This window comes from Vicia villosa, unplaced genomic scaffold (assembly GCF_029867415.1).
Source record: "Vicia villosa cultivar HV-30 ecotype Madison, WI unplaced genomic scaffold, Vvil1.0 ctg.000926F_1_1, whole genome shotgun sequence".
Classification (NCBI taxonomy): Eukaryota; Viridiplantae; Streptophyta; class Magnoliopsida; order Fabales; family Fabaceae; genus Vicia; species Vicia villosa.
The window spans coordinates 200,355-226,682 of NW_026705416.1; the positions used below are offsets into that span (position 1 = coordinate 200,355).

At 35.5% G+C, this 26,328-nt stretch overlaps 1 protein-coding gene across 1 annotated transcript; it reads right to left on the bottom strand.

Annotated features, from left to right (window-relative positions):
- Window positions 1-1,142: 1,142 nt before the first annotated feature.
- LOC131632299 (uncharacterized) lies at window positions 1,143-3,105 on the bottom strand. The gene is made up of 5 exons (XM_058903074.1): window positions 3,069-3,105; window positions 2,267-2,955; window positions 1,960-2,010; window positions 1,743-1,826; window positions 1,143-1,184 (listed from the first exon to the last, which is right to left on the bottom strand). Exons 1-5 carry the CDS (start codon window positions 3,103-3,105, stop codon window positions 1,143-1,145), a joined length of 903 nt encoding a protein of 300 aa, XP_058759057.1.
- Window positions 3,106-26,328: the final 23,223 nt, after the last annotated feature.

The window sequence follows — 26,328 nt, forward strand, 5'->3', positions numbered from 1 at the left end:
ATTTTGATGCGTATTGTGAGTGTTGTGATAAGATCTTCAGATTTAAGTATTCGACGGGTTAAGTAGAAATACGATTCCAGACTGAATTCTCTTAAGCTACAATAGATTGTTTAATTGCTTTTATTTACTTTTCCTGCATTTTACTTTCCGTAACCCAATCGTGAAACTTAGAACGTGAGATAGTTGAATGACATTTTTTCTTTACCAATCTTTGTGGACTACGATACGATATAACCTATATCATCCAGTAATAATAAACCTATTACTTTTTGCTTGCCGCTTTACCGCTTCAACATAAGGGTGGACTCGCAATGTTAGCCCTTCCATGCCCAACATAGTTTGTGAATAATCAAAAATAAAATAAACTTTGAAAATAAAAATTATACATGTTGTGGTGCTAGAATATGTGTGTGTAAGTGCGCATGTGCGTGTGTGCATGCATGCGTGCGTGTGAGTCTGCATGCGAGCGTGTGTGCTTTTGTGTGTATGTGTGTGTATTGTAAATTTAGAGTCAAGAGTACAAGTAGAGAGAGCTGACATAACTGTGTATCATGCACAACAAAAAATAATCCAATTGTACAACTATTGGATTCAGATATTATAAAATAAAATCATAGAAAGTCTACCTTACAAATTTTCTAATTGTTGTTATTGGTGCATGTTACGTCTTCAATAAGATAAGTGTTGGCCAACACTATTTGAGTATCTCTTAAACTCACTGTATGGTAGAAATATTGCTCATCTAAAAATCATATAATGTGTTAACTACACAAGTTTGACTAACATTTCTTATTCCAACAAAAATAAAGGAACTTCAAATTCAACCATTCAATTGTCTAAGTGAGTTTTCATGACTCACAAGTCGTTCAAATTGAATTCTAATGAGACGAGAAATATTGTTTGCAGTGTCTGTCTACTATGTAAACCAAAATTATGTAAGAAAAAAAAGGCCTTTAATACTTCAAACAACGAAAAAAGAAGAATAAACTTAAAGTAAACAGTTAAAGCACGTGAAATCAATATCAATCACTTTCATCTTCATCTTCATCTTCATCCACTTCCAGAGATGTATGCTTACAGATTGGAAAAACATTATTCACCAACAGTCATTGTTTGATGCATTCAAGGTGGTTTATGTGTCACTAATTCAACCTTCTGATAATCTCCTCTTCCACATAGTTTTCCTAATAAACATAAAAGTAAAAGGTAGATCATGAGAAATTGACATGCTAATGCATTCAATTTTTAATTTGACATGAAACTTGATTCATCTTTACAAAATCAATTTATATGGCAAAGTATATTAGTTTTTAAATCCTTTAAGCATCAATAATAATTAGTCGCAGAATAAAAGATATATTTCATTTTACAAAGTTAAGAAACATGTAGTTGGCCTCATGTAACAGATTGTGCATGTTTCATTTTCTATAATGATTTCATTTGAATTTGACATGTGAACTTTTGTCTCAATATATGTGGGGATTTCCTCTTCAATGATCCGTATCTTGACCCTCTCGATGAGTTCCTTGAGGGATAAAATCACTTGTACAATATTTTAATTTATTATTTTTAATTGAAAATATGTCAAGTAATCATAATTAAGCACAACTCTTGCTTCACTTATTTATTCTAAACTAAATTTGAACATGATGAGTTATGGCTAAAATGATAAATTGAGGAAGAACCTTATATAAAAAAAATACATAATAAACTATACATTGATAAATACACAATAATTTTACCTCGTCGATATTATGTAGCATATCGATATTTTCTTGAGAATCAAGCACATTTAACACAATTGAAAGATCCAATATCAACAACTCCTGTGTCACACATTTGCCAGATATAGGAAAATGAGGTGAAATATATGTTTAAATGAATTTGCATAATAATATTAAAAAATAATTTAGTCATAAGAAAAAAACTAACATATATAACGTATTAAAAATTATTTACCTCTGTACGCACGGAGCCACCGTTGTGCAAATGTTGTAAGGTGCTAAAAATCTGTTTCATATATTACATACTCAAATATTTAAGTTTTATTTGAATAACATAATGCTAAGCTAATTAATAAACATTAATACCAATTAATATAGATTTCTATATGATAGATCTCTAGCAACTTAATTATATCTATTATAAATTTAAGTATAAAACTTCCACATGCATGGATACATATATAGCTATGATAAATAAATTCAAAATATTTGAAAATTCTATATATCATTGATAGTAAATTAAAAAAATAATGGGAAAATACCTCATTCCTAAGCCTGTTTCTTTGAGCCCTAAGTTCAATAGAATGTGAGGTGAGAATGTCGATATGGTCTCGACGACGATTCTCTGGTCTAGTCAATGATGTATCGGTCTGCACGTATTGATCAAATTCTATAGGAGTATTGAACTCTGGCCCAAGAGGAGGTGGAGGAGGATTTATGTGGTAACTACTTGTCGAAAGATTAGAAGGTGATTGTGGTTGTTGTGGTACATAACTATTAGACCGCACAGGAACAATAGTTGGAGTGATAAATTGATTCACATGATCTCCTGAAAAAATACTTTCATTTTGTTGAACATTTATGGTTCTATGAATAAATGTATCATCATTTTCCGGTTGAATAGAATCAAATAGATCTAAGTTGGTGTTAGTGTTGTTGTTATTGGTAAAACCATTAAACCCCCAACCTAGACCTCGAGCGGAAGATGATGAACCAGATCCAGAAGACAATAAATTATTATTTCTTGAAAATGGTGATATATTCGCTACAACCTGAGTTGATTCAGCAGCTCCAACTGATTCTATGCGATTGTTGAAAGCTACCAAGGAAGGAGGATTAGAAGCCAATGAATATCTTAGAGCTCCTTCATCACGAATTGGGCTATCATCTTCATTCAAATCTTCATTCAAGTCTAAACAAAATTGATGACTCATTCTTGATAACTTGTTAGCTGCATGAACGTCAAACAACAATTATATATCAACTCCGATACAACACATCTTACACCCATATATACCGATAGTAATTTAAACAAATAGAAATGATCATTTGGTACTTGTGTACATGTTGCATTAGTGGCAGCAACAAGATGATATTCCATAGTGCACAATCTACATCTTCAATCAAATATGTATCGTATTGGTGTAATATAAAAACTTACATTCATATGTGCTAACCTCAAATAATTACATAAACAAAATAATAGATAATTTTTATTAAATAAAATTACATAAATTATTGTATTACAATTGTTTCAGGCAAGCACATTTGTAAGCCTAAAAAACTTTTATTCAAATTTTTTTTACATGTAAATATAAATGATAAAAAATAAAGTGCTTTATCAATAAATTGTATATAATTCCACTAAAGAGCCAAAGTGAAACAATTTTTTTTTTTAAACGGAAAACCTAAAGTATTATAAATTCAGTAAATAAGATTTGATTATTAATCAATCAAGTAGCTGATCAAAATCAAACTAACAAGAGGCCGAACAAAACACATGTATAAATAAAAATAAAATAAAGTACACGCACATAAACTAATGATTTATTTCAATCGTGAAAAAAAAAAAGTAGAGTTTAAGAATGTATACCTTTTTTCTGAAAAATGAAAATGAAGCAATCACAGGATTCACAGCTACTAATGTCCCGCTGATTTCTCTCCCACTCTCTCTTACTTTCTCTTCAATGTAACTGTAAAATGTAAATATGAAATTAGAGAATGAGTTAATTTATAGAGAAAATACTAATTTTTCCATCTAGATTTAGATATTTTTTAAATTCATATTTAAATATATTTTTATAAAATATCCAATTTTATATTTTAGAATATAGTATATGACTAAATACTGTTGACCAAGAAAATATTATTTTTTCTTTTAAATTTAGATATTTTTTTAATTCATATTTAAATAAATATATTTTATAATATTTCCAATTTTAGGGGATAGAATATAGTAAACGACTAAAAAATGTTGACCAATATTTTGTCTCAATTCATCCCCTATCACAATTACTAAAGCTAGATAATGGACTCGGTTGGGCGGTTTTGGGATTAAAAGTCTCACCCAGTCCAACCCGCAGTTTAGATATATAAGTCTATTTTTACGTACTTTTATAATCAATTTGATCAGGTTAGATTAGCACGGATTGCAGGTTAATATACGGTTTAACCAAAGTATTTAATCGTCTTTTTACTGAGTGAGGTACAAATTAAATACAACTTAAATCTGAAATTACCAAGAATTATATCCAATTAATGGGTGTTATTTAATCGTCTTTTTACTGGTGTTATTTCCAGTTTTATTCGCGGAGGCAAAGGATGATGGTATGGCGGTGGCTGAAGCGGGCAGGTTTGACGGTACTGTATGGAGATGGGAAATGGAAGACTTTCTGAATGCTACCGGCAGTCCCAGCACAGCGGATATGTGGCTGCAGCTTGTGGACAGTATCGAGCTTCTCGCGCCTACAGAAGGTGTGAAGGATGCCTTTAAGTGGAGGCTGACTAATGACGATTGTTTCTCTATCAAATCTTGCTTTAATTGGTTTCACGAAAAGCTGTCCGGAGGGCCTTTATTAGAGTCAGTGGTAAAGGCGGCTTCGTTCATGTGGAAGGTAAACGCACCATCTAATTATCTTTTCTTCGGCTGGAAAATTGTGCATAATAGGATAGCAACTAAAGACCATTTGCATAAGAGAGGGGTTCTTGATGCCATCGAATTAAGTTGCGTGTTTTGCTTATCGGCGGAGGAAGATTTAAACCATCTGTTAGGAGACTGCACGGCATTGAAAGGCCTCTGGCAGAAGGTATTTCAATGGATTGGGGTTAGTTCTGGTTTGTCCTTAGAAGCATTCACGCAGTATCCTTTTTTCTGTGACAAAGTGATCAATTTAACCAAAAGAAGGATAGTGGGAGTTATTTGGCTAGCAACTTGTTGGACCATATGGATGAGCCGTAACAACATCATCTTCAAAAATGATCGCTTTAGCTTTCTTGAGTGCTTGTCGGAGGTGGTTTATAGGTCTTGGGAGTGGTTAGAATCGAGCCTTAAATGTGCGCCGTTTTGTAATCTTTATAGTTGGCATCTCAATCCGCTAGGCTGTTTTATTTAGCGGTTCTGTTTTATTTAGCGGTTCTACTTTTTCCCCTTTGTTTTTGGGTAGAGCATCCCTTTTGCTCTTATTAAATCAATTACCTATTAAAAAAAAAAATCCAATTAATGGGTTACAAATTAATACAAAATCCAGCATCAACATAAATCCAAATTACTACAAACTATAAACTATTATCAATAGTCATTTAATAAAAAATAGCATCAAAAACTTTAAACCCAGCATGCTCATGGCCAACACGAGCATCCTTCAACATTTGACTCCTTCCCTATAAACATGAGCAGCAGTCTGATAGCCAAGTTGTTCTTTCTAGCAGTGGCCAAGATAGACTCCAAACATAATATGAGAATAAGATCAAACAGTGAAAGAGAATAGTATGTAATGTTATGATAGTAAGAATGAGAAAATTAACCAGTGAATATTATGAGTTGAACCATGAAGTTTGTATATCAAGCAGTATCTTTCTTGCACTACCAGCTGTATATAAAACATGTCAATGCTGCCTAATACACTCCTTTTAAAAATCTCCGAACCGGGAACACCAACTCTACCTGATACATAAGTTGTATCACCACAGGGTGTCAAAACAATGACAGGTGCAAAACAATCATATTTTTTTAATAAGCAATTGAATATAAAGCTCGCACTAGGGGTGCAACCCTTACAAAGAGACGCTATAAAGCGTTAGTACATAATAAAGGAAGTTTGAACCATTCATATAGTAAATGGTGCAAAACAATCATAGATATAGAAAACAGTCTACCTATTTAGATTGGTTACTTAGATAGTTACTAAGTTTACCAAAACAACAAGAATAAGAATAAGCGATTATTGAAAACAATCCAATCTAGACAGTAGGATGGACATACAGGGTGTCAATACAATCTAAGTTTACCAAAACAACAATAATATGTATTTATTGTAAGCTCAGTAACTATCATCAGAAAAAGAAATACATGTAATGTTGCAATTATGAGTGCTATCTTTGGTATTGATTTATTATAATTATTAACCTGAAAAAAATACCACAAAATCACCAAGGGTTCAGGAAAAAGCCAATCAGTTAAGACAAAAGAAACATGTAACAACTTCAAGTAACTACAACATACGAAGAAAACATGAGAAACATTTCAATTTCATAATCTAATGTTAATTTAGGACAAATACCCACAACCAACATGGTTGCCCAACAATGACACAGAAACGAGAGTGAGCATGCAAAAATTAGTGTCAACTGATCATTGTCTTGGGTAGACATGATGGAAACAGCAACACAAGATATACAAGTGTTGTTTTCTATTTGCTATATATCAATCAGAACAAACTTAGACACGGATATAAAATTGATAAACTTTGTGGCTCAACTAAAAATTGGGATGTAAAAATGAAAATACGTGGCTATGTGCCATCGATAGAGGGGCGGCTAAGAGAGGGTAATAGTTAGTAAACAACTTATGGCTTCTATTTATACCAATCTAATAATAAATTTAAGCAAGAAGAAATAGTCAAATAAAAAGAGATAAACGTTTGACTCAATATGCTGGTATGTTGTAAGCATTTCCCATTAGCATTTCAAAAGCGGATACAAACAGAATTTTACATGCCAAAAAATAGAACCCATACTTGATATGATTTAACTAACTAAATTATCAATAAGACATTCTGACTAATGGTTTTATAAATTGCGGACCGCATCACCTGATGCGGCCGCAATATTGCGGTTGTGGTAGTGTCCGCATCCGCATCAGGCCGCAATTGCGGTGTGATTGCAAATCACAATAAAAACCGCATCATAACACCGCATCGGTCGCATCAGACCGCAAGAGATTATGCAATGCTCGCAAAAATTATTTCATCTATCTTTTTTTAAAATTATATTGTAAATTTAAAATATATTTTAAGAGGATTAATGGTATTCAAAAGGGAGACGACTTGTTAATGAAATATATATATATATATATATATATGAAAATTTAGAGAGGAAATGAAAGAAATGTGAAATCGAAAATAAATAATAAAATATAATATTTTATGTTCATAAATATGAATTCACGCCGCAACGACCGCATTCCGCATCGCAGCAACCGCAATAGCCGCAACCGCGGTGACCACAACCGCACCCGCACCCGCAACCACAATTTAAAACCATGGCCTAACATGTCAACTTCAATTAACAAAATACTAGTGATTAGAATCCATTACTAAGATCCATAGAACTAAATAGTTCACATGAAGGCAATTGTAGTGATTAGAATCCAATGTAGTAACTAATCAGCTAAGCATGAACCAAGTTATATTAGCGCAACAATAAGGAGTCGAGTGAGGAGCATTATATTTTTGTGTGACTTTCCTTGAGTATAACACATCTTTGTGAGAGATTACTACAACGAATAACACTTTTTATGATGAAACTTCTATCTCCAAAATACTAAACATCGAGAGGATATATCTTGAGAGTGCAATGTTTTATTTTTTTTAATAAGATAAATAACATATTACGTCGGTGTTATAAAAAACCAAGCTAACACAGCTATAAGTTAACGCCTTTATTTATCCATAAAAGAAATTAATAAATCTATTATCTGGGTTTTCCGCATGTTGTAGGTGAGGAATAACAAGAGATGCTTGTCATATCAAGTAAGCGTTTCCAGGTCTTTCTCTCTTAGGCGGAAATTTGCCACTAGAAGTTGAAATCAAAATTTTGTAATAGGGAGTAGAGAAGCAGGACTGGAGAGCTTATTTTACTTGGCATAAATTTGGTGAAGTTGGGTTGAATAGACATTATTATGTTCATAGTGTTCAACACAACTACCCGTCTCTTGACAATTGATTGTCATAACAATCAGTGATGGAGTAATAAAGAAATGAGAGTCATTGATATAGGACTGGATAATTTCATCATGACCAGCTGCCACAATAGAGACATTCATCTAAAACTCTTTAACGAGATTAGTGCACATGGGCCATGCAGAAAGTGACAGTAACTATTCAACCTCTGTTTGTTAACAACTTTCCTTAGTTCAAAACAATCAAAATCATTGAAATCTACATACTTTTTATTGATAACGAACAACAGATTTGCATCCATTTTTGAAAGAAAAGAACTTTGAAACAAGAATACAAGAAACATAGAATTGGTAATGAGACATTGGAAATAGGAAAAGACTTTGAAACAATGTTTGAAGACACAACGAGACGTCTAAATAGCTCAAAAGCCTCATTGATAATCCAAAAGAGACGTTACGACTTGAATATAGCTGATAATTATTATTCTAGTGATATGGTTCCAATTCATGCGCGCCACGTCGGTGTTCTAACCTCTCTTTTAATTGTATTTTTTATTTGTAAATAAATGTTCAAACTTGTTGGTTTTACCAAAAAACTGAGGGAACATTGAAACATCTTTTTTAATTGTATTTTTTTTATTTGTAAATAAATGTTGTAACCCGTCGATTTTCCAAAACCCAAGAGAACATTGGAACCTCTAATTTAATTGTATTTTAAATTAGTAAATAAATATTCTAACCCGTCCTTAATCAAATCTTTGTCGTCCATTTCATGACTATTAACGCTCAAGACATTACCATTAGTGATCCGCATGAAACATAAATAACTTCCAATATAAAAGCATTTTAAAACATCATAAAGCCCTTGAAATTTCTCCACTTTAAGATTTGCAATAGTCTTTAAGAGAAAATTCTCCATTTATTTACCTAACCCTTTTTTTTATCCTTAGAATTATCAAGGATTTGAAGATCCAACATCCTGAAGAGTTTAAGCTTTGCAAGAGTGTTTACCAGGAATAGTTCTCTATGATGGATTGCAAGAGCAGAAGATTATTTGGGTTTTTGGTTTGTGTTGTTAAGTAATTATTTGAGCAGAATTTTTTTTATTTATCTAACCTTTTTTTTTGTTCATATAAGAAACAGATGCAAGCAAAAGTCATAGAGAATGCCTTTTTTTTGTGGTTTAGAGATTGTCAAGGGATTGAAGATCCAACATATGATCTTCATGGATAATTAACTTTTTTGTGTGTAAAAAATATAATATTCTGGATAAATACTGTAGTTTGTAAACAAATTATTTGATTAATATTCTATGTAAATAATGTAACAAGTTTTATTATAAAAAAAACTAATAACGCCTCGGTTTTCTTAATGAAACGAGATAAAAAAGACGCGTGATTTTGTAAATAATAAAAATTTTGATGTTGGGGTTCGAACCCATCCGCTAATAAAATTAGACCTCTGTGTTTTAATCACCGAGGTATTAAGTCTTTACTTTTTATGACGACCTTGTTTACCTCGCTTCTAATGCCGAGGTAAAATGCATTTCGCGTCCGACGTTAGATGCGTTATTTGTAGTAGCGGACACACCACTTATTCACCCAAAGCCTTAAGGTAATATGTGAGTGGATTCTTCCACTTATAAATACTCAATTCTCCATTTTCCTATCTAATGTGAGACTATTTTGCCACACTACTCAATTTGCTATATTCTCAACACTCTTCCTCAAGGGTGAGTCCACAATACTCTCTCTCAAGTGGAAGCTCTTTTTTCCACATACACATGTACCGTTGTTAACAATCTTTAACGGGACACCTCCTATCCACCACCTATAAGGATTACTCGTAAGACGGTCTCTCTCTCGAAACTAAAGGCGCGTGATACCATTTGATAGCGCAACAATTTAGGGGTCGAGCGAGGAGCATTCTACTTTTGTGGGACTTTCCTTGAGCAACACACCTTTGTGAGAGATACACCAATTATTCACCCAAATCCGTAAGGTAATAAGTGAGTGAATTCTCCCACTTAGAAATACTCAAGTCTCCACTTTCCTATCCAATGTGAGACTATTTCTCCATACTACTAACACTTACTATATTCTCAACAAATTAAACACATTAAGAAAATAACATGCATGATACACGAATGGAAGATATGGAATAGATATTTAACTTATTTGTTTATTTGAAATACATAGCATTTCTAGATTGAATAAGAAAAAATTAATAGAAGCGCAACTAAAATCCCTCATTCAAAAGATAAAACATTTCTAGAAAGACATACATTTCTAAAAAGACAATTAAATAACGAACTCATAGTCATAATTCAAAACAACAAGTCAGAAATCAAAAACAAAAAATCCAGGCTTACTTTAATTAGAATATCGTTCAACTCCGACTCATTCTTGAACTCAAGTAAATGTTAACCTATCAGAAAATCAAAACAAGAAAGTCAGAAATAAAAACAACAAAGTCAGAAATCAAAACCACAAAGTCGTAAATCAAAACCACAAACCTTACTTACCTTGAATTTGTGTCAAATTTCATGAAATATTCAAATACCCAGTTGTAAATGGTGAATGTATTTTCATAACATGAAACAACACGAGAAAATAAGCCAACATATCAACACAAAATGAATATTCAAAACTCTAAATAGAAAACCTAATAATAGAAAAATCTAAAACTAAATCAAAACCACAAACCTTATAAATGAAAGTAGATAAATGGTAAATCAAAGTAGAAAAATGGTTTTTATGAATGCTAGTAAGAATAATGGTGAGGGTGACTAAAATGAGTGATGGTGGTGAACTAAGGATTCGTTGTGATGGAAATTTGGTGGCGGCGAGGGTGATATATGATGGTGACTCATGAGAGGAGAAGAAACAATGGATTCTGAGAGAGACCTAGCTCTGCTAGAGTGTCATGTATGTGTGTGTATGTGAGAGGGAGAGAGATAGAGAGAGATCGTGTTGGTGGGGGAATGGGAAATGCGTTAATGAGCTTGAGTCTCAAAGTATTACCCCACACTTAAGAGGATTATACATGTCACCTCTCATTTTTCTTAATTCCACAAATACCCTTTCTAAAAAAAGAAAATTATTTATGAATCAAATTTCCAGTATAGTTACAAAAATTTTAGTATCACATAAATTTGCAATAGTTCATTCGAAAATTCTGGTACCGTACAAATTTTTTTGGAAATTTCAAAATTTACTAGTCTATACTGGAAATTTAGTTGATAACTAAAATTTCAGTGTATTTTGTCAAAAAGAATTGACGATTAAGATTTTGCCGATATTTTTGTAGAGCTATGAGTTCAACAACAATTTTTAGTGGTATAGAATGAATCCAGATTCTAGAAATAGGGGCATATGTTATAGCGAAAGAAATTAATCTAAAAAAATGCATATTCCCTACTTTTTTATTAAGGCAGAAGTGTATTTTAACATAAACAATCTTCCTATTGAGTTCAAGCTTTCGGATGACGCCTCATCTCTCGTGAAAGAAATTAATCTAAAAAAAATGCATATTCCCTACTTTTTTATTAAGGCAGAAGTGTATTTTAACATAAACAATCTTCCTATTGAGTTCAAGCTTTCGGATGACGCCTCATATGCCACAATAGAGACATTCATCTAAAACTCTTTAACGAGATTAGTGCACATGGGCCATGCAGAAAGTGACAGTAACTATTCAACCTCTGTTTGTTAACAACTTTCCTTAGTTCAAAACAATCAAAATCATTGAAATCTACATACTTTTTATTGATAACGAACAACAGATTTGCATCCATTTTTGAAAGAAAAGAACTTTGAAACAAGGAAACAAGAAACATAGAATTGGTAATGAGACGTTGGAAATAGGAAAAGACTTTGAAACAATGTTTGAAGACACAACGAGACGTCTAAATAGCTCAAAAGCCTCATTGATAATCCAAAAGAGACGTTACGACTTGAATATAGCTGATAATTATTATTCTAGTGATATGGTTCCAATTCATGCGCGCCACGTCGGTGTTCTAACCTCTCTTTTAATTGTATTTTTTATTTGTAAATAAATGTTCAAACTTGTTGGTTTTACCAAAAAACTGAGGGAACATTGAAACATCTTTTTTAATTGTATTTTTTTATTTGTAAATAAATGTTGTAACCCGTCGATTTTCCAAAACCCAAGAGAACATTGGAACCTCTAATTTAATTGTATTTTAAATTAGTAAATAAATATTCTAACCCGTCCTTAATCAAATCTTTGTCGTCCATTTCATGACTATTAACGCTCAAGACATTACCATTAGTGATCCGCATGAAACATAAATAACTTCCAATATAAAAGCATTTTAAAACATCATAAAGCCCTTGAAATTTCTCCACTTTAAGATTTGCAATAGTCTTTAAGAGAAAATTCTCCATTTATTTAACTAACCCTTTTTTTTATCCTTAGAATTATCAAGGATTTGAAGATCCAACATCCTGAAGAGTTTAAGCTTTGCAAAAGTGTTTACCAGGAATAGTTCTCTATGATGGATTGCAAGAGCAGAAGATTATTTGGGTTTTTGGTTTGTGTTGTTAAGTAATTATTTGAGCAGAATTTTTTTTATTTATCTAACCTTTTTTTTTGTTCATATAAGAAACAGATGCAAGCAAAAGCCATAGAGAATGCCTTTTTTTTGTGGTTTAGAGATTGTCAAGGGATTGAAGATCCAACATATGATCTTCATGGATAATTAACTTTTTTGTGTGTAAAAAATATAATATTCTGGATAAATACTGTAGTTTGTAAACAAATTATTTGATTAATATTCTATGTAAATAATGTAACAAGTTTTATTATAAAAAAAACTAATAACGCCTCGGTTTTCTTAATGAAACGAGATAAAAAAGACGCGTGATTTTGTAAATAATAAAAATTTTGATGTTGGGGTTCGAACCCATCCGCTAATAAAATTAGACCTCTGTGTTTTAATCACCGAGGTATTAAGTCTTTACTTTTTATGACGACCTTGTTTACCTCGCTTCTAATGCCGAGGTAAAATGCATTTCGCGTCCGACGTTAGATGCGTTATTTGTAGTAGCGGACACACCACTTATTCACCCAAAGCCTTAAGGTAATATGTGAGTGGATTCTTCCACTTATAAATACTCAATTCTCCATTTTCCTATCTAATGTGAGACTATTTTGCCACACTACTCAATTTGCTATATTCTCAACACTCTTCCTCAAGGGTGAGTCCACAATACTCTCTCTCAAGTGGAAGCTCTTTTTTCCACATACACGTGTACCGTTGTTAACAATCTTTAACGGGACACCTCCTATCCACCACCTATAAGGATTACTCGTAAGACGGTCTCTCTCTCGAAACTAAAGGCGCGTGATACCATTTGATAGCGCAACAATTTAGGGGTCGAGCGAGGAGCATTCTACTTTTGTGGGACTTTCCTTGAGCAACACACCTTTGTGAGAGATACACCAATTATTCACCAAAATCCGTAAGGTAATAAGTGAGTGAATTCTCCCACTTAGAAATACTCAAGTCTCCACTTTCCTATCCAATGTGAGACTATTTCTCCATACTACTAACACTTACTATATTCTCAACAAATTAAACACATTAAGAAAATAACATGCATGATACACGAATGGAAGATATGGAATAGATATTTAACATATTTGTTTATTTGAAATACATAGCATTTCTAGATTGAATAAGAAAAAAATAATAGAAGCGCAACTAAAATCCCTCATTCAAAAGATAAAACATTTCTAGAAAGACATACATTTCTAAAAAGACAATTAAATAACAAACTCATAGTCATAATTCAAAACAACAAGTCAGAAATCAAAAACAAAAAATCCAGGCTTACTTTAATTAGAATATCGTTCAACTCCGACTCATTCTTGAACTCAAGTAAATGTTAACCTATCAGAAAATCAAAACAAGAAAGTCAGAAATAAAAACAACAAATTCAGAAATCAAAACCACAAAGTCGTAAATCAAAACCACAAACCTTACTTACCTTGAATTTGTGTCAAATTTCATGAAATATTCAAATACCCAGTTGTAAATGGTGAATGTATTTTCATAACATGAAACAACACGAGAAAATAAGCCAACATATCAACACAAAATGAATATTCAAAACTCTAAATAGAAAACCTAATAATAGAAAAATCTAAAACTAAATCAAAACCACAAACCTTATAAATGAAAGTAGATAAATGGTAAATCAAAGTAGAAAAATGGTTTTTATGAATGCTAGTAAGAATAATGGTGAGGGTGACTAAAATGAGTGATGGTGGTGAACTAAGGATTCGTTGTGATGGAAATTTGGTGGCGGCGAGGGTGATATATGATGGTGACTCATGAGAGGAGAAGAAACAATGGTTTCTGAGAGAGACCTAGCTCTGCTAGAGTGTCATGTGTGTGTGTATGTGAGAGGGAGAGAGATAGAGAGAGATCGTGTTGGTGGGGGAATGGGAAATGCGTTAATGAGCTTGAGTCTCAAAGTATTACCCCACACTTAAGAGGATTATACATGTCACCTCTCATTTTTCTTAATTCCACAAATACCCTTTCTAAAAAAAGAAAATTATTTATGAATCAAATTTCCAATATAGTTACAAAAATTTTAGTATCACATAAATTTGCAATAGTTCATTCGAAAATTCTGGTACCGTACAAATTTTTTTGGAAATTTCAAAATTTACTAGTCTATACTGGAAATTTAGTTGATAACTAAAATTTCAGTGTATTTTGTCAAAAAGAATTGACGATTAAGATTTTGCCGATATTTTTGTAGAGCTATGAGTTCACCAACAATTTTTAGTGGTATAGAATGAATCCAGATTCTAGAAATAGGGGCATATGTTATAGCGAAAGAAATTAATCTAAAAAAATGCATATTCCCTACTTTTTTATTAAGGCAGAAGTGTATTTTAACATAAACAATCTTCCTATTGAGTTCAAGCTTTCGGATGACGCCTCATCTCTCGCGAACATGACATATAAGTTGAATGAATTTATGTCAGATATCGAGAAAAAAAGGGTGCGAAAGATTGAGTTTCTTAAAGATTGGGTTGATAGAAATGGAAAGGTGAAATACAACCTGATTGAGTTGAAGACTGATGAAGATGCGACGACCATGTGGAAATTGTTTTGCCGTAGAATCACTAAGGGGCCGATAGAGTTTGATGTGGAGATTTCAAGATCGGTTGACAACATAATCAAGATGCTGAAACATCCAGAATCATATGGTAGTAACTAGGTTTTCAGACTTAGTTATTTTTAATGTATGATTGTTGTATTGTATTATCTTGTGTTATGTTTATCTTATAGTCCAAACATGTAATCGGCTAAATATTACGTAGTAAAAGTATTGTGATGTGAATAGTCTGGGTCACATAATATACAAAATATACAACTATAAAATAAAAAATCTAAATAGGCCCCTCATGGGCTATGCGTGTAACCCAAGCTAATCCTGTGAATACTCCACCATTTGGGTTTACCAAATCCATGAGGTTATCTATAATAACAACGATCATTTGAGATGCTCCTGATCATTTGAGCCTAGTGGAGGTGGTGGTGGAGGCACGTCGCTAGTAGGTACCTCTGTATCAGAAAACCTAGCAACAGAAGGCCCTACAATATCAGAAGACCCAACAATATGTGGTATGAGGCGAGGATGTGATATAGTGAGATACCACTCTAGGTGATTATCCTCACACTGTGAAGGGTGTTGAACAACCAAATCCCTAAATCTAATCTTACGGGAAGAGCTGATGATGCGCCTCAGAAACCATCTATCAGTTTCCCCTTCTTGAGCATCTGGAATTTCTCGAGGGATGCCCTAAACATGACCTTACTGTCGGAGACACCTCTCAGGCAAGTGTCTAGCCAACGAGGTCTCCCACCTCATATGCCTTGAATATAATGTAGCGTCGTCGAATGGAAGATGTCCTGTGAGCTGTGTATGGTGTCCAGACGACATCATCTACTGTAAGAGCATCCAACATCTTCATTTACTCTGCAACCCCACTCTGAATCGTCTGTTTGGCCCTTTATCTCCTCGCTCATAGAGCGTCGACTACGACATACTGCAACCTCCTATCACAGGTGCTAGGGAAATGTTCATATACGCACCACTGGAGAAGCAAAACTAATTAATGTCACAAACAATAATAAAATAAAAATAGGTAATAAATGCTCGTATACTTGGAATAGACTCAAATAACTAGCAAGTTATCTGGTCTCAGGAACAGTCGCAACTCCAAGTGTCGTGCAGAGCATGGTCAATACGGAAACTCCCTAAGCCCATCACAGAGTCTCTAGGCTACTAAACATCCACAGGTATCAGACATCAACGTAAACACCTGACTTATCCGCAAAGAAAGTACATGCCATCAGATATAGCGTGTACGCCCTAGCGGAAGCTTTATACCTCTCTACCTCCACAAGCTCCTAGCACTTGTCCCGCAGCCAAGACATCTGAAGGTGGAGTCCCATGTTAAAATCAAACTACTTTAGCACGACATCCTCAACAGATCCTCTACAACCTGGAGTAACGATGTCGTCTGAATAATGACAAGATAAGTAAAGAATCTACCGCCAATGGGAAGATGAAACAATGCGAAAACATCATCCGAATTGATGATCATCTTCTCAAATAGAAGATGAAAGAAGGTTGTCTCTTAGTCCCACCGCTTAATAAAAGCAGACAACAGGGAGGCATCAAGCATGGTCAAGGATTAATCGTCGAACTCCAGTAGACTAAAATCAGAAACAATGCGTCTAACCAGCTAAGGCTTCTCATCCAGAGGGAAGTTCTTCAACTTCAACCCGTGGGATGCAACCTTCAGCGGCTGACGCTCCGGTAGGGAATAAAGTTAAATAAATAAATCGTAATCTTTCAACATATCAGAGAACCATACAAAATTTTTTGCAAATAAAAAATATAACATATATACCTCTCCCTGCCATACTCTGTATGTGACATGGGAAGCATAACATGTGAGCACAAATCGATCACTAGGCCCTCCTGGGAAGGCTTCATCCATGCGAATAGATGCCTCCGTAGAGAAACGAGTCGTGGCCCCTATATCTGTAGGAGTAGCATCCTATCATACCCTAATTTTTACCTCTAATATTCTACCTATTATTCATTTGCATTCAATCAAGATCACAAGCATGACACTCTCCTATCCTCTTGATCCTTGGGTCTACCTTTTGGGGGAGGTCACCAACACCTTTGTGTTTCTTTTTGAATCTTTATTTGCTTGTGTTTTATCATCAAACTTTTTTTATATATTATTCAAAATACAAAAACACATTTGTAGCTTTCCATTTTTTATCGTGCAAGGAAGGTTTGACAATCAAAGAGCAAGAGAATGTTTAATGCCTAAAGGGTCTTGTTTCATGCTCAAGGATGATCAAAAACTCAAAGAAAATTGGTTATTGGTTGAAGTTTTTCCAAAGATCAAGCATAGTTTCTAAATTAGGGTTTTGGTCCTCAAAATAAAGGTTGTAGTCATTCAAATTAACTTTGTAAAATTAAATTACTTTGGCACTAAGTGTTATAAATGTTTTAAAAAGTTCATAAAAGTAGTATGATTCGTCTGATAAATTGATTATAAGAAGATGAAATAAGTTTAATGATAATTTAAAATTCTAATGCATGAGCATGATCACTTTTCACAATCTATCTTTCATTTTTTATGTTTATTAGAAAGACTATGGGAAATGGGAGATCATTTAAAGATTGGATCCCGTACAAATATATCATCTCGAATGTATCAAATTATGGTTGTTGTTTAATAATATTTGTTCAATATGTACGCAGACGTACAATTGTGAAGTTAAAAAAAGATGAGGATGAAAGTGACTGATAAATGGTTTCACGTTGGCTCTCTGAACTTGCTTTTGTTATGAGACTTTGGCTGCTGTTTTTTAGTTTATTTTGCATTTCCTTTGTTTGAATTACTAAAAGCTTTTTTGTTATATAATTTGGTTTACATGTTAGAAAGTCATTTCAAACACTATTGCTTGTTGCGTTTGAATTTAATTTGATTGATTCCTGAACTATGGAAACTCACATAGACTATTCTATTGCTCAATATTTACTATAATTTTTACTTTGAATTGTTGAATTTGATGTAGAGATAGGCTAGCTTGACAGAAAAATTGCAACACCGTATGAGTTACAACACCGTAACTATTAAATTTCATTGCATGTGAGGTATAAGTTTCAATGTACATAGTATAATAAAAAAATAGAAAAAAATAGATGGTATATAATAAGTAGTTAGTAATTAATTTCCTACTTTCCTGCCAAGTAACATTAGTGGAATAGGTCAGTAATTATTTTCCTACTTTCATGCCAGTAACGGAATAGTGGAATAGTGGAATAGGCTTGATTGTTAGTTCCACTCCTTATTATTAGCATTCAGTTTCTCAATTCTTTGCTGTATATATTTGTGTAATTGTTTACCACATTAATCAAGAAATTATCAATTCAATTACCTTCTCTACATGGTATCAGAGCCGGGTTAAGGACTGCAATGTGGGCGTTTGGCCCATGCCCACGCTAGGCGTGAGGGTGGGTGTTGAAGTTGGTATTTGTGAGTTTGTTTGAAGTCCCACATTGCTTAGGTTCCCGGACTATTGGGTGTATAAATATGTGAGGACAACCTCACCTCTTGAGCTAGCTTTTGAGGTTGAGATCCAAGCATATTTAACATGGTATCCAGAGCTTCAGGTTGAAATTTTTTTTTTTTTTCAAACCACCTTCACTCCCATGGCTGGCAATAACCCCAACCTACTGGCCCTAGCCAATTCATTATCTTCCCAGATCAATTTTCAACTTCCTCCAATCAAAATCACTCTTGACAATGAAAATCACTGCCTTTGGAGCACCACTGTCATCTCTGCTCTCGAAACCTTTGATCTTGAGTCTCATTTGCTGGCCCCAAATCCACCGCCAAAGACTCGCTCCATTGTTGCTGACGATGGAACAATCACCCAAGAAGCCAACCCAGACTATCTCGCCTAGAAGCGTCGCGATAGATTGGTTCTGTTGTGGCTCAAATCAACTCTCTCTGAGAGAACTCTCGCCATCGTTGCTCGTAGCACCACCTCCCACATGGCCTGGACAACACTCGAGAAAACTTTCCAGGCGCAGACTCGTGCTCGGCGGATGTCCCTAAAATTGCAGTTACAATCTCTACCTAAGGGGTCTCTCTCTCTCATGGAGTACATCGAGCGAAAACGCTCTATTGCTGACTCCCTCGCTGCAAACCTGCATCCTGTTTCTGATGAGGACCTAATCGGTCACATCCTCTCTGGGCTAGATAGCTCTTACGGCGCCTTCGCCACTGCATTCATGATCCACAGTGATGATGCTTCTGTTGACGACCTGGTGGGCAAATTGCTTCAGGAGGAAGCACGACTCGCTCAAGAACTGGCTCGCCAATCCACCATCACTCCCTTGGCTCCTTCATCTCTAGCACCAATTTTTTCTGCCCACGTCGCTGGTCGGCAATCTGGCCGGTCACATAATACCAACAATTCTGGTGGCGCCTACTCTCGCGGGGATTCTAGGAGCGACTCCAGAGGTGACACTCGTGCAACAAACTGTGGTGAGTTCCGCCGTCGCCGTTCACAGTGCCAATTATGTGGGCGTCCAGGTCACGAGGCTGTGGATTGTTGGCAGCGTGATAATCAGATTGATTTTCCCTCACGCAAGCCCAACCCGCGCAGTACATCAAAGCAGGCTCATTATGCTTCTCAGGCTACGTCTTCAAGTGCCATCGATCCTTCTTGGTATTTCGACACCGGTGCCACTGATCATGCTTCTCCAGATTTTCAGAAGCTGACCATCTCTGATGACTACAAAGGCAATGACAAACTGCAAGTGGGCAATGGTAACCTTTTATCTATTTCTCACATTGGCAATTCTACTTTACATAATTTGCGCTTGCCTAATGTTCTCATTGTTCCTAAACTCACAAAAAGCCTTCTTAGTGTATCCAAATTTACACAGGATAATAAGGTTTATATAGAGTTTTGGCCTCATCATTGCCTTGTCAAAACCTTTCAGGGTCACACCATCCTCCGCGGGGGCATTAACTACGGCCTCTACTGCATTAACTCCATTCAGAATAAAACTCGACCAACCATGGCTCTCACCGGCGTCCGTACATCTGTCCACGACTGGCACCAGCGGCTTGCTCATCCTCATGAACCTCTATTGCGTCGTCTTATTTCCTCTTTTAATTTACCAGTTTCTTCAAATAAATTTCCCAATGTATGTGACTCTTGTCAACTTGGAAAGAGCCATCAATTTCCTCTAGCATCATCGCATATTGCGTCGTCTACTCCTTTTGAACTGATTTACTCTGATGTATGGGGTCCATCTCCCAAATTTTCAATTAATGGCAATCGGTATTTCGTTTTGTTTATTGATGATTGCACCAAATATGTGTGGATTTATTTTCTATCGCACAAATCACAGGTTTTCACTACTTTTGTGCAATTTCGTACTATGATTGAAACACAATTCCATGCAAAAATCAAACATCTTCAATCCGATTGGGGGGTGAATTTCGCAATGTCTCTAATTTTTTAAAACAACACGGTATTTCTCACCGTATTTCATGTCCATACACACAAGAGAAAAACGGGGCGGTCGAACGCCGCAATCGTATTATTATTGAAAAAGGCCTCACTCTTTTGGCTCAATCATCTCTACCTCACGATTTTTGGGAACATGCTTTCAAAACTGCAACTTATCTCCACAATAGAACCATTACCCCCACCTTACACTACCATTCTCCATATCAACAATTATATCACAAAGATCCAAATTTTGGTTTTCTCAAAACTTTTGGATGTCTTTGCTATCCTTTTCTTCGTCCGTATAACAACCACAAAATTGATTTTCGTTCTCTTCCATGTGTTAGAACAAGATTTGTTCTGATCAATATTTTTAGTTTTGATGATAACAATGTATATGAATTTTGTATGAGATAATGTGGTACTCTAATACTATGCAATTTCCGTTTCAGGAATAATATAAAGAGTATGCACAAAATCAGCGCAAGAAGCACTGACTCAGAAGGTTCAGCATGCAACATCAGAATATGGTCTGGCAAGACATCAGAAGATGGTCAAGCAGAAGCAGAACATGGTCTATGGAAGCATCAGAAGAACTTGAGATCAGAAGCAGAAGCACTGAAGTTCTCATGGTATCACGCTCAGAAGCACTTCAAGGTCAAAAGATAAGAAGATGCTCTGCACCAAGCTGTATTGACTCTGATGATATTCAAACGTTGTATCTACAAAAGATCAATCAGAATTAAGTAAAAGATGGCAGGCTACGCTGACTGACAAAAGGAACGTTAGAAGCTATTAACGGCAACGCCAGTAGACACAGCGAAAGCAAGGCTCGAGGTAGTTGACAAAAGAGTGAAACATTAAATGCAATGCTGTACGGAATACGCAAAGCATTAAATGCTCCCAACGGTCATCTTCTCATACGCTTATAAATAGAAGTTCTGATGAGAAGCTGAAAACAACTCTTGCGCAAGCTTACAAAAACGCTGTCAAATTCATAAGCTCTCATAACTTCATCTTCAACCTCACTTATTGTTGTTGTAATACTATAGTGAGATTAAGCTTAAACTTTAAGAGAAATATCACAGTTGTGATTATAGCTTTTCAGAAACATTGTAATACTCTTAGAATTTGTTTACATTAACTTGTAAAGGACTAGAGTGATTAGTTAGATCAGAATACTCAAGAAAAGTCTTAGAGGTTAACTAAGCAGATTGTTCCTAGAGTGATCAGGTTGTGATCAGAAGACTCTAGAAGACTTAGCAGTTGTCTAAGTGGAAAACCATTGTAATCTTGTGTGATTAGTGGATTAAATCCTCAGTTGAGGTAAATCACCTTGTCAAGGGTGGACTGGAGTAGTTTAGTTAACAACGAACCAGGATAAAAATAATCGTGCAAGTTGTTTTTATCTTACAAGTTTTGAAACTACACTTATTCAAACCCCCCCTTTCTAAGTGTTTTTCTACCCTTCACCATGTGTGTTTATTGGTTACAGTACTTCTCACAAAGGATATCTCTGTTTTCATAAACCTACTGAGCATATATATGTTGCAAGGCATTTTGTTTTTAATGAGAGTATATTCCCATATTTTGTTTCTTCAAATAATTTGACGCCTAACTTATCTACTCCTGCTTCTACAGAATTAAATTCCACTTTGTTAGAGCAAGCTGTTGGACTGCCCACACCTTCAGCCACGTTCCAAACTGAACCTACAATTCAGCCCTCACTCACAATTTCTCCCACTTCTCATTCATTGCCTAATTCCTCTCCTCCGCCGGCCCCACAACAACATCAACAACTTTTTCCTTCACACTACAGACCCGCCCAATCTTCCACTCACCCCATGACCACACGAGCCCAAACCGGCTCTCTCAAACCGAAAATCCTAGCTACCACTGAAGGGTAGAAAAACACTTAGAAAAGGGGAGTTTGAATAAGTGTAGTTTCAAAACTTATAAGATAAAAACAACTTGCACAATTATTTTTATCCTGGTTCGTTGTTAACTAAACTACTCCAGTCCACCCTTGACAAGGTGATTTACCTCAACTGAGGATTTAATCCACTAATCACACAAGATTACAATGGTTTTCCACTTAGACAACTGCTAAGTCTTCTAGAGTCTTCTGATCACAACCTGATCATTCTAGGAACAAACTGCTTAGATAACCTCTAAGACTTTTCTAGAGTATTCTGATCTAACTGATCACTCTAGTCCTTTACAAGTTAATGTAAACAAATTCTAAGAGTATTACAATGCTTCTGAAAAGCTATAATCACAACTGTGATATTTCTCTTAAAGTTTAAGCTTAATCTCACTATAGTATTACAACAGCAATAAGTGAGGTTGAAGATGAATTTATGAGAGCGTTTGAATTTGACAGCGTTTCTGTAAGTTTGCGCAAGAGTTGTATTCAGCTTCTCATCAGAACTTCTATTTATAGGCGTATGAGAAGATGACCGTTGGGAGCATTTAATGCTTTGCGTATTCCGTACAGGATTGCATTTAATGTTTCACTCTTTTGTCAACTACCTCGAGCCTTGCTTTCGCTGTGTCTACTGACGTTGCCTTTAATAGCTTCTAACGTTCCTTTTGTCAGTCAGCGTAGCCTGCCATCTTGTACTTGATTCTAATTGATCTTTTGTAGATACAACGTTTGAATATCATCAGAGTCAATACAGCTTGGTGCAGAGCATCTTCTTGTCTTCTGACCTTGAAGTGCTTCTGAGCGTGATATCATGAGAACTTCAGTGCTTCTGCTTCTGATCTCAAGTTCTTCTGATGCTTCCATAGACCATGTTCTGCTTCTACTTGGCCATCTTCTGATGTCTTGCCAGACCATGTTCTGATGTTGCATGCTGAACCTTCTGATTCAGTGCTTCTTGCACTGATTTTGTGCATACTCTTTATATTATTCCTGAAATGGAAATTGCATAGTATTAGAGTACCACATTATCTCATACAAAATTCATACACATTGTTATCATCAAAACTAAGAATATTGATCAGAACAAGTCTTATTCTAACAATCTCCCCCTTTTTGATGATGACAAAAACATATATAAATGATATGAATTTGCAATCAGAATATCAGACGGCTAAAGACAATTACACAGTTATTGCATAAGCATATAAACATAGTGTGTGAATATGTCTCCCCCTGAGATTAACAATCTCCCCCTGAAATAAATACTGGAAGAAATTTATAATAAAGGACTTCCCTGAGTATTTTCCATTTCAGTTGAGACGATCACATATGCTTAAATCTTCAGAACATTCATAGCTTCTGCTTCTTGCTTCCGTAGGACAGCTTCAGAGCTTGAATTTCTTCTTGGATCATTTCATGCCAGAATGTATCAGAACATTGTTGAATGTACCAGAGCATCTCCTGAGCATCTCTACATTCTGAAATGTTACAGAACAAACTACACGACAAAAGTCAGAGCATGAATGAACAGAACATAAAATATGTATCAGAACATATAATATGAATCAGAGCATAAAACCTAATGTTTCAGAGCATATAAAAACATGCATCAGAACATTTAAGGAATAAGAAGGAGTTATAGTATATTCTATCATCAGAATATCATAACATTCTTCCTTCTTGCTTCTGATCCTGAAGCTTCACAGCCCTCAGCTTGCTTCAGATCTTCAGAGCATATTCTTTACAGAATTGCTTTTCCCATCGTTTTGCTTCTTATGTTGAGCTTTTAAGATTTTCTTCAATCCTGCAAAACACTTAAACAACACAGAACTTGAAAGTTCTTGTTAGAAATGTGGAGACTTTCTCCCAGCAACTGATAAAATAAATCAGATCATTTATCACATTTTCTCCCCCTTTTTGTCATAACATCAAAAAGCACAAAGATTCAGATGAAAAACAAAATATGATGAGAGAAAAGAAGATATATTTCATTGATTGCAAGAGAAGTACAAGGAGGATGCATGAAGAAAAATAGATGCAAGAAACAACGAGACTGCTAAGACACTAAGACTACCCTAGCTTGGACATAATCTTGGCTAGCATGTCTTGAATCCCAGCATTACTCTCATTCTGCCTCTGGATGAAAGAGCGGAACTCAGCATTGGTTTCCTCTTGCATGTTCATCCGAGAAGCTATCTCAGCCTGGTTCTTCTGAATGACCTCTAGAGTTCTTGCCAGAGTAGAGGGTTCACCAGAAGAAGCCTCACAGCTTCTGCTCAGAGGATCAGCATTGATCACCATAGCTTCCATGGCATTCTTCTGAGAGAGATCATTAGAAGGATTTTCCTCAACAGGAATTTCTTCAGCAGAATGATCTTCAGCTTCAGCATCAGCATCTTCCATGTCTACATCTTCTCCGTGCACAGGAGCAGGAAGATCAGAATCTCCATTCTCAAGAGCTTGCAGAATGGCAGCTAGATTCCTTGGGGCAGAAGGACCTTCAACTTCTAGAGGAGCAGCAACTTCTGGGATTACCATATCAGGATCCTGCTCAGAAGGATTTGCTCTCAAGAAGTCAAACAACCATCTGAAATCTCCAAGCAACACTGGATACTGAGGTCTCCAGACCACAATATCTCTGCAAGGGTTAGCTTCCATTGCAGCAGCAATTCTTGCTTCTTCCACCTCATCCACAGACCTCTTCTCTTCAAGACAGAATCTGTTCCTGATTGGATGAAAGTATCTTCCATTATCCATTTCCAGAAGATATCCAGCATAAGCAGGTGCAGCAGCTACCAGTCTCTTCTGAACAGCCATGGCTCCCACTTGAAAATCTTGGCAAAAGCTTCTCCAAAGATTCCTAGTAGAGACATCATCAAGCTCATTGAGGAAGGCATCCTTCAAGAGATCCAGCCTACTGATAAGTTCACTTCTGAACACCTCCAGGCAAATGATAGGTTCAGGTTCAGGAGGGTTGAAGGTGAATTTGTAGTCTGAATGGAGAAGGCAGTAAAGGTTGGATTTTCTGGTGGGAAAGGGATGAGATGTAACAGGTGGAACTGTTGTGGTTGAAGAAGATGGAATATTTGTGGAGGGGGTGATGAGAAAGGTATATCTGTGGGTGTGGGAAGGATGGTAGTTATGGGGGTAGGATTGAGAACATGAGAAGATGATGGTGTTTGCAGGTTGTTTGGTGAAGGTGATATGGGTGTAGGAGTTTGTGCAGTAGGAGGTGATTGAGGGATATTTGCAGAGGTGAGGGTGTTTTGAGGTTCAGAAGAAGAGGGTTGGATAAAGGATTCAGAAGGTGGAGGTTGGTACACTTGTCTGGAGAAGTTACCTGTTCTGATTGCCTCGAAGGAATCAACCTTAAGAGGGTCATAAATGACCTTCTGCCTGGTTTCTCTCTCGGCAGCTTCTTGTGCAGCCTTTCTCTTTAGCCTCTTTTCTCGCTTCTTCTTATCCTCCTTCTTGAGGTCAGCTTGAGAAGGAAGCACCCTTCCACGCATCCATGCAGGATCAATAGAAGATGAGTGTGGACCTCCGTTTTTTAATCCCGGGCCATACCTCTGTTCTGTAGAGATACGTGAACTGACTCTTTTTTATCGCTTAATGCTTTCGCATTTTTGAAAATTCACAGAGTCGCCACCGACCTTTTATTTTATCCAATTAAGGAAAGGTTTATAAAAGAAACAGAAAAAAGACCTTTAAGAAATTCTGGGTAAGGGGGTAGGTTATACAAAGGGAAGGTGTTAGCACCCTTTGTATCCATGGTTATCCATGGGCTCTTAAGTTTGCTTAGCTCACTTGTTTTTCGATCACTTTTCAATTGCTTTAGAATGCTCATATGTGGTTTCAAATACTTTTGTAAATTGAATTTTGTAATGAT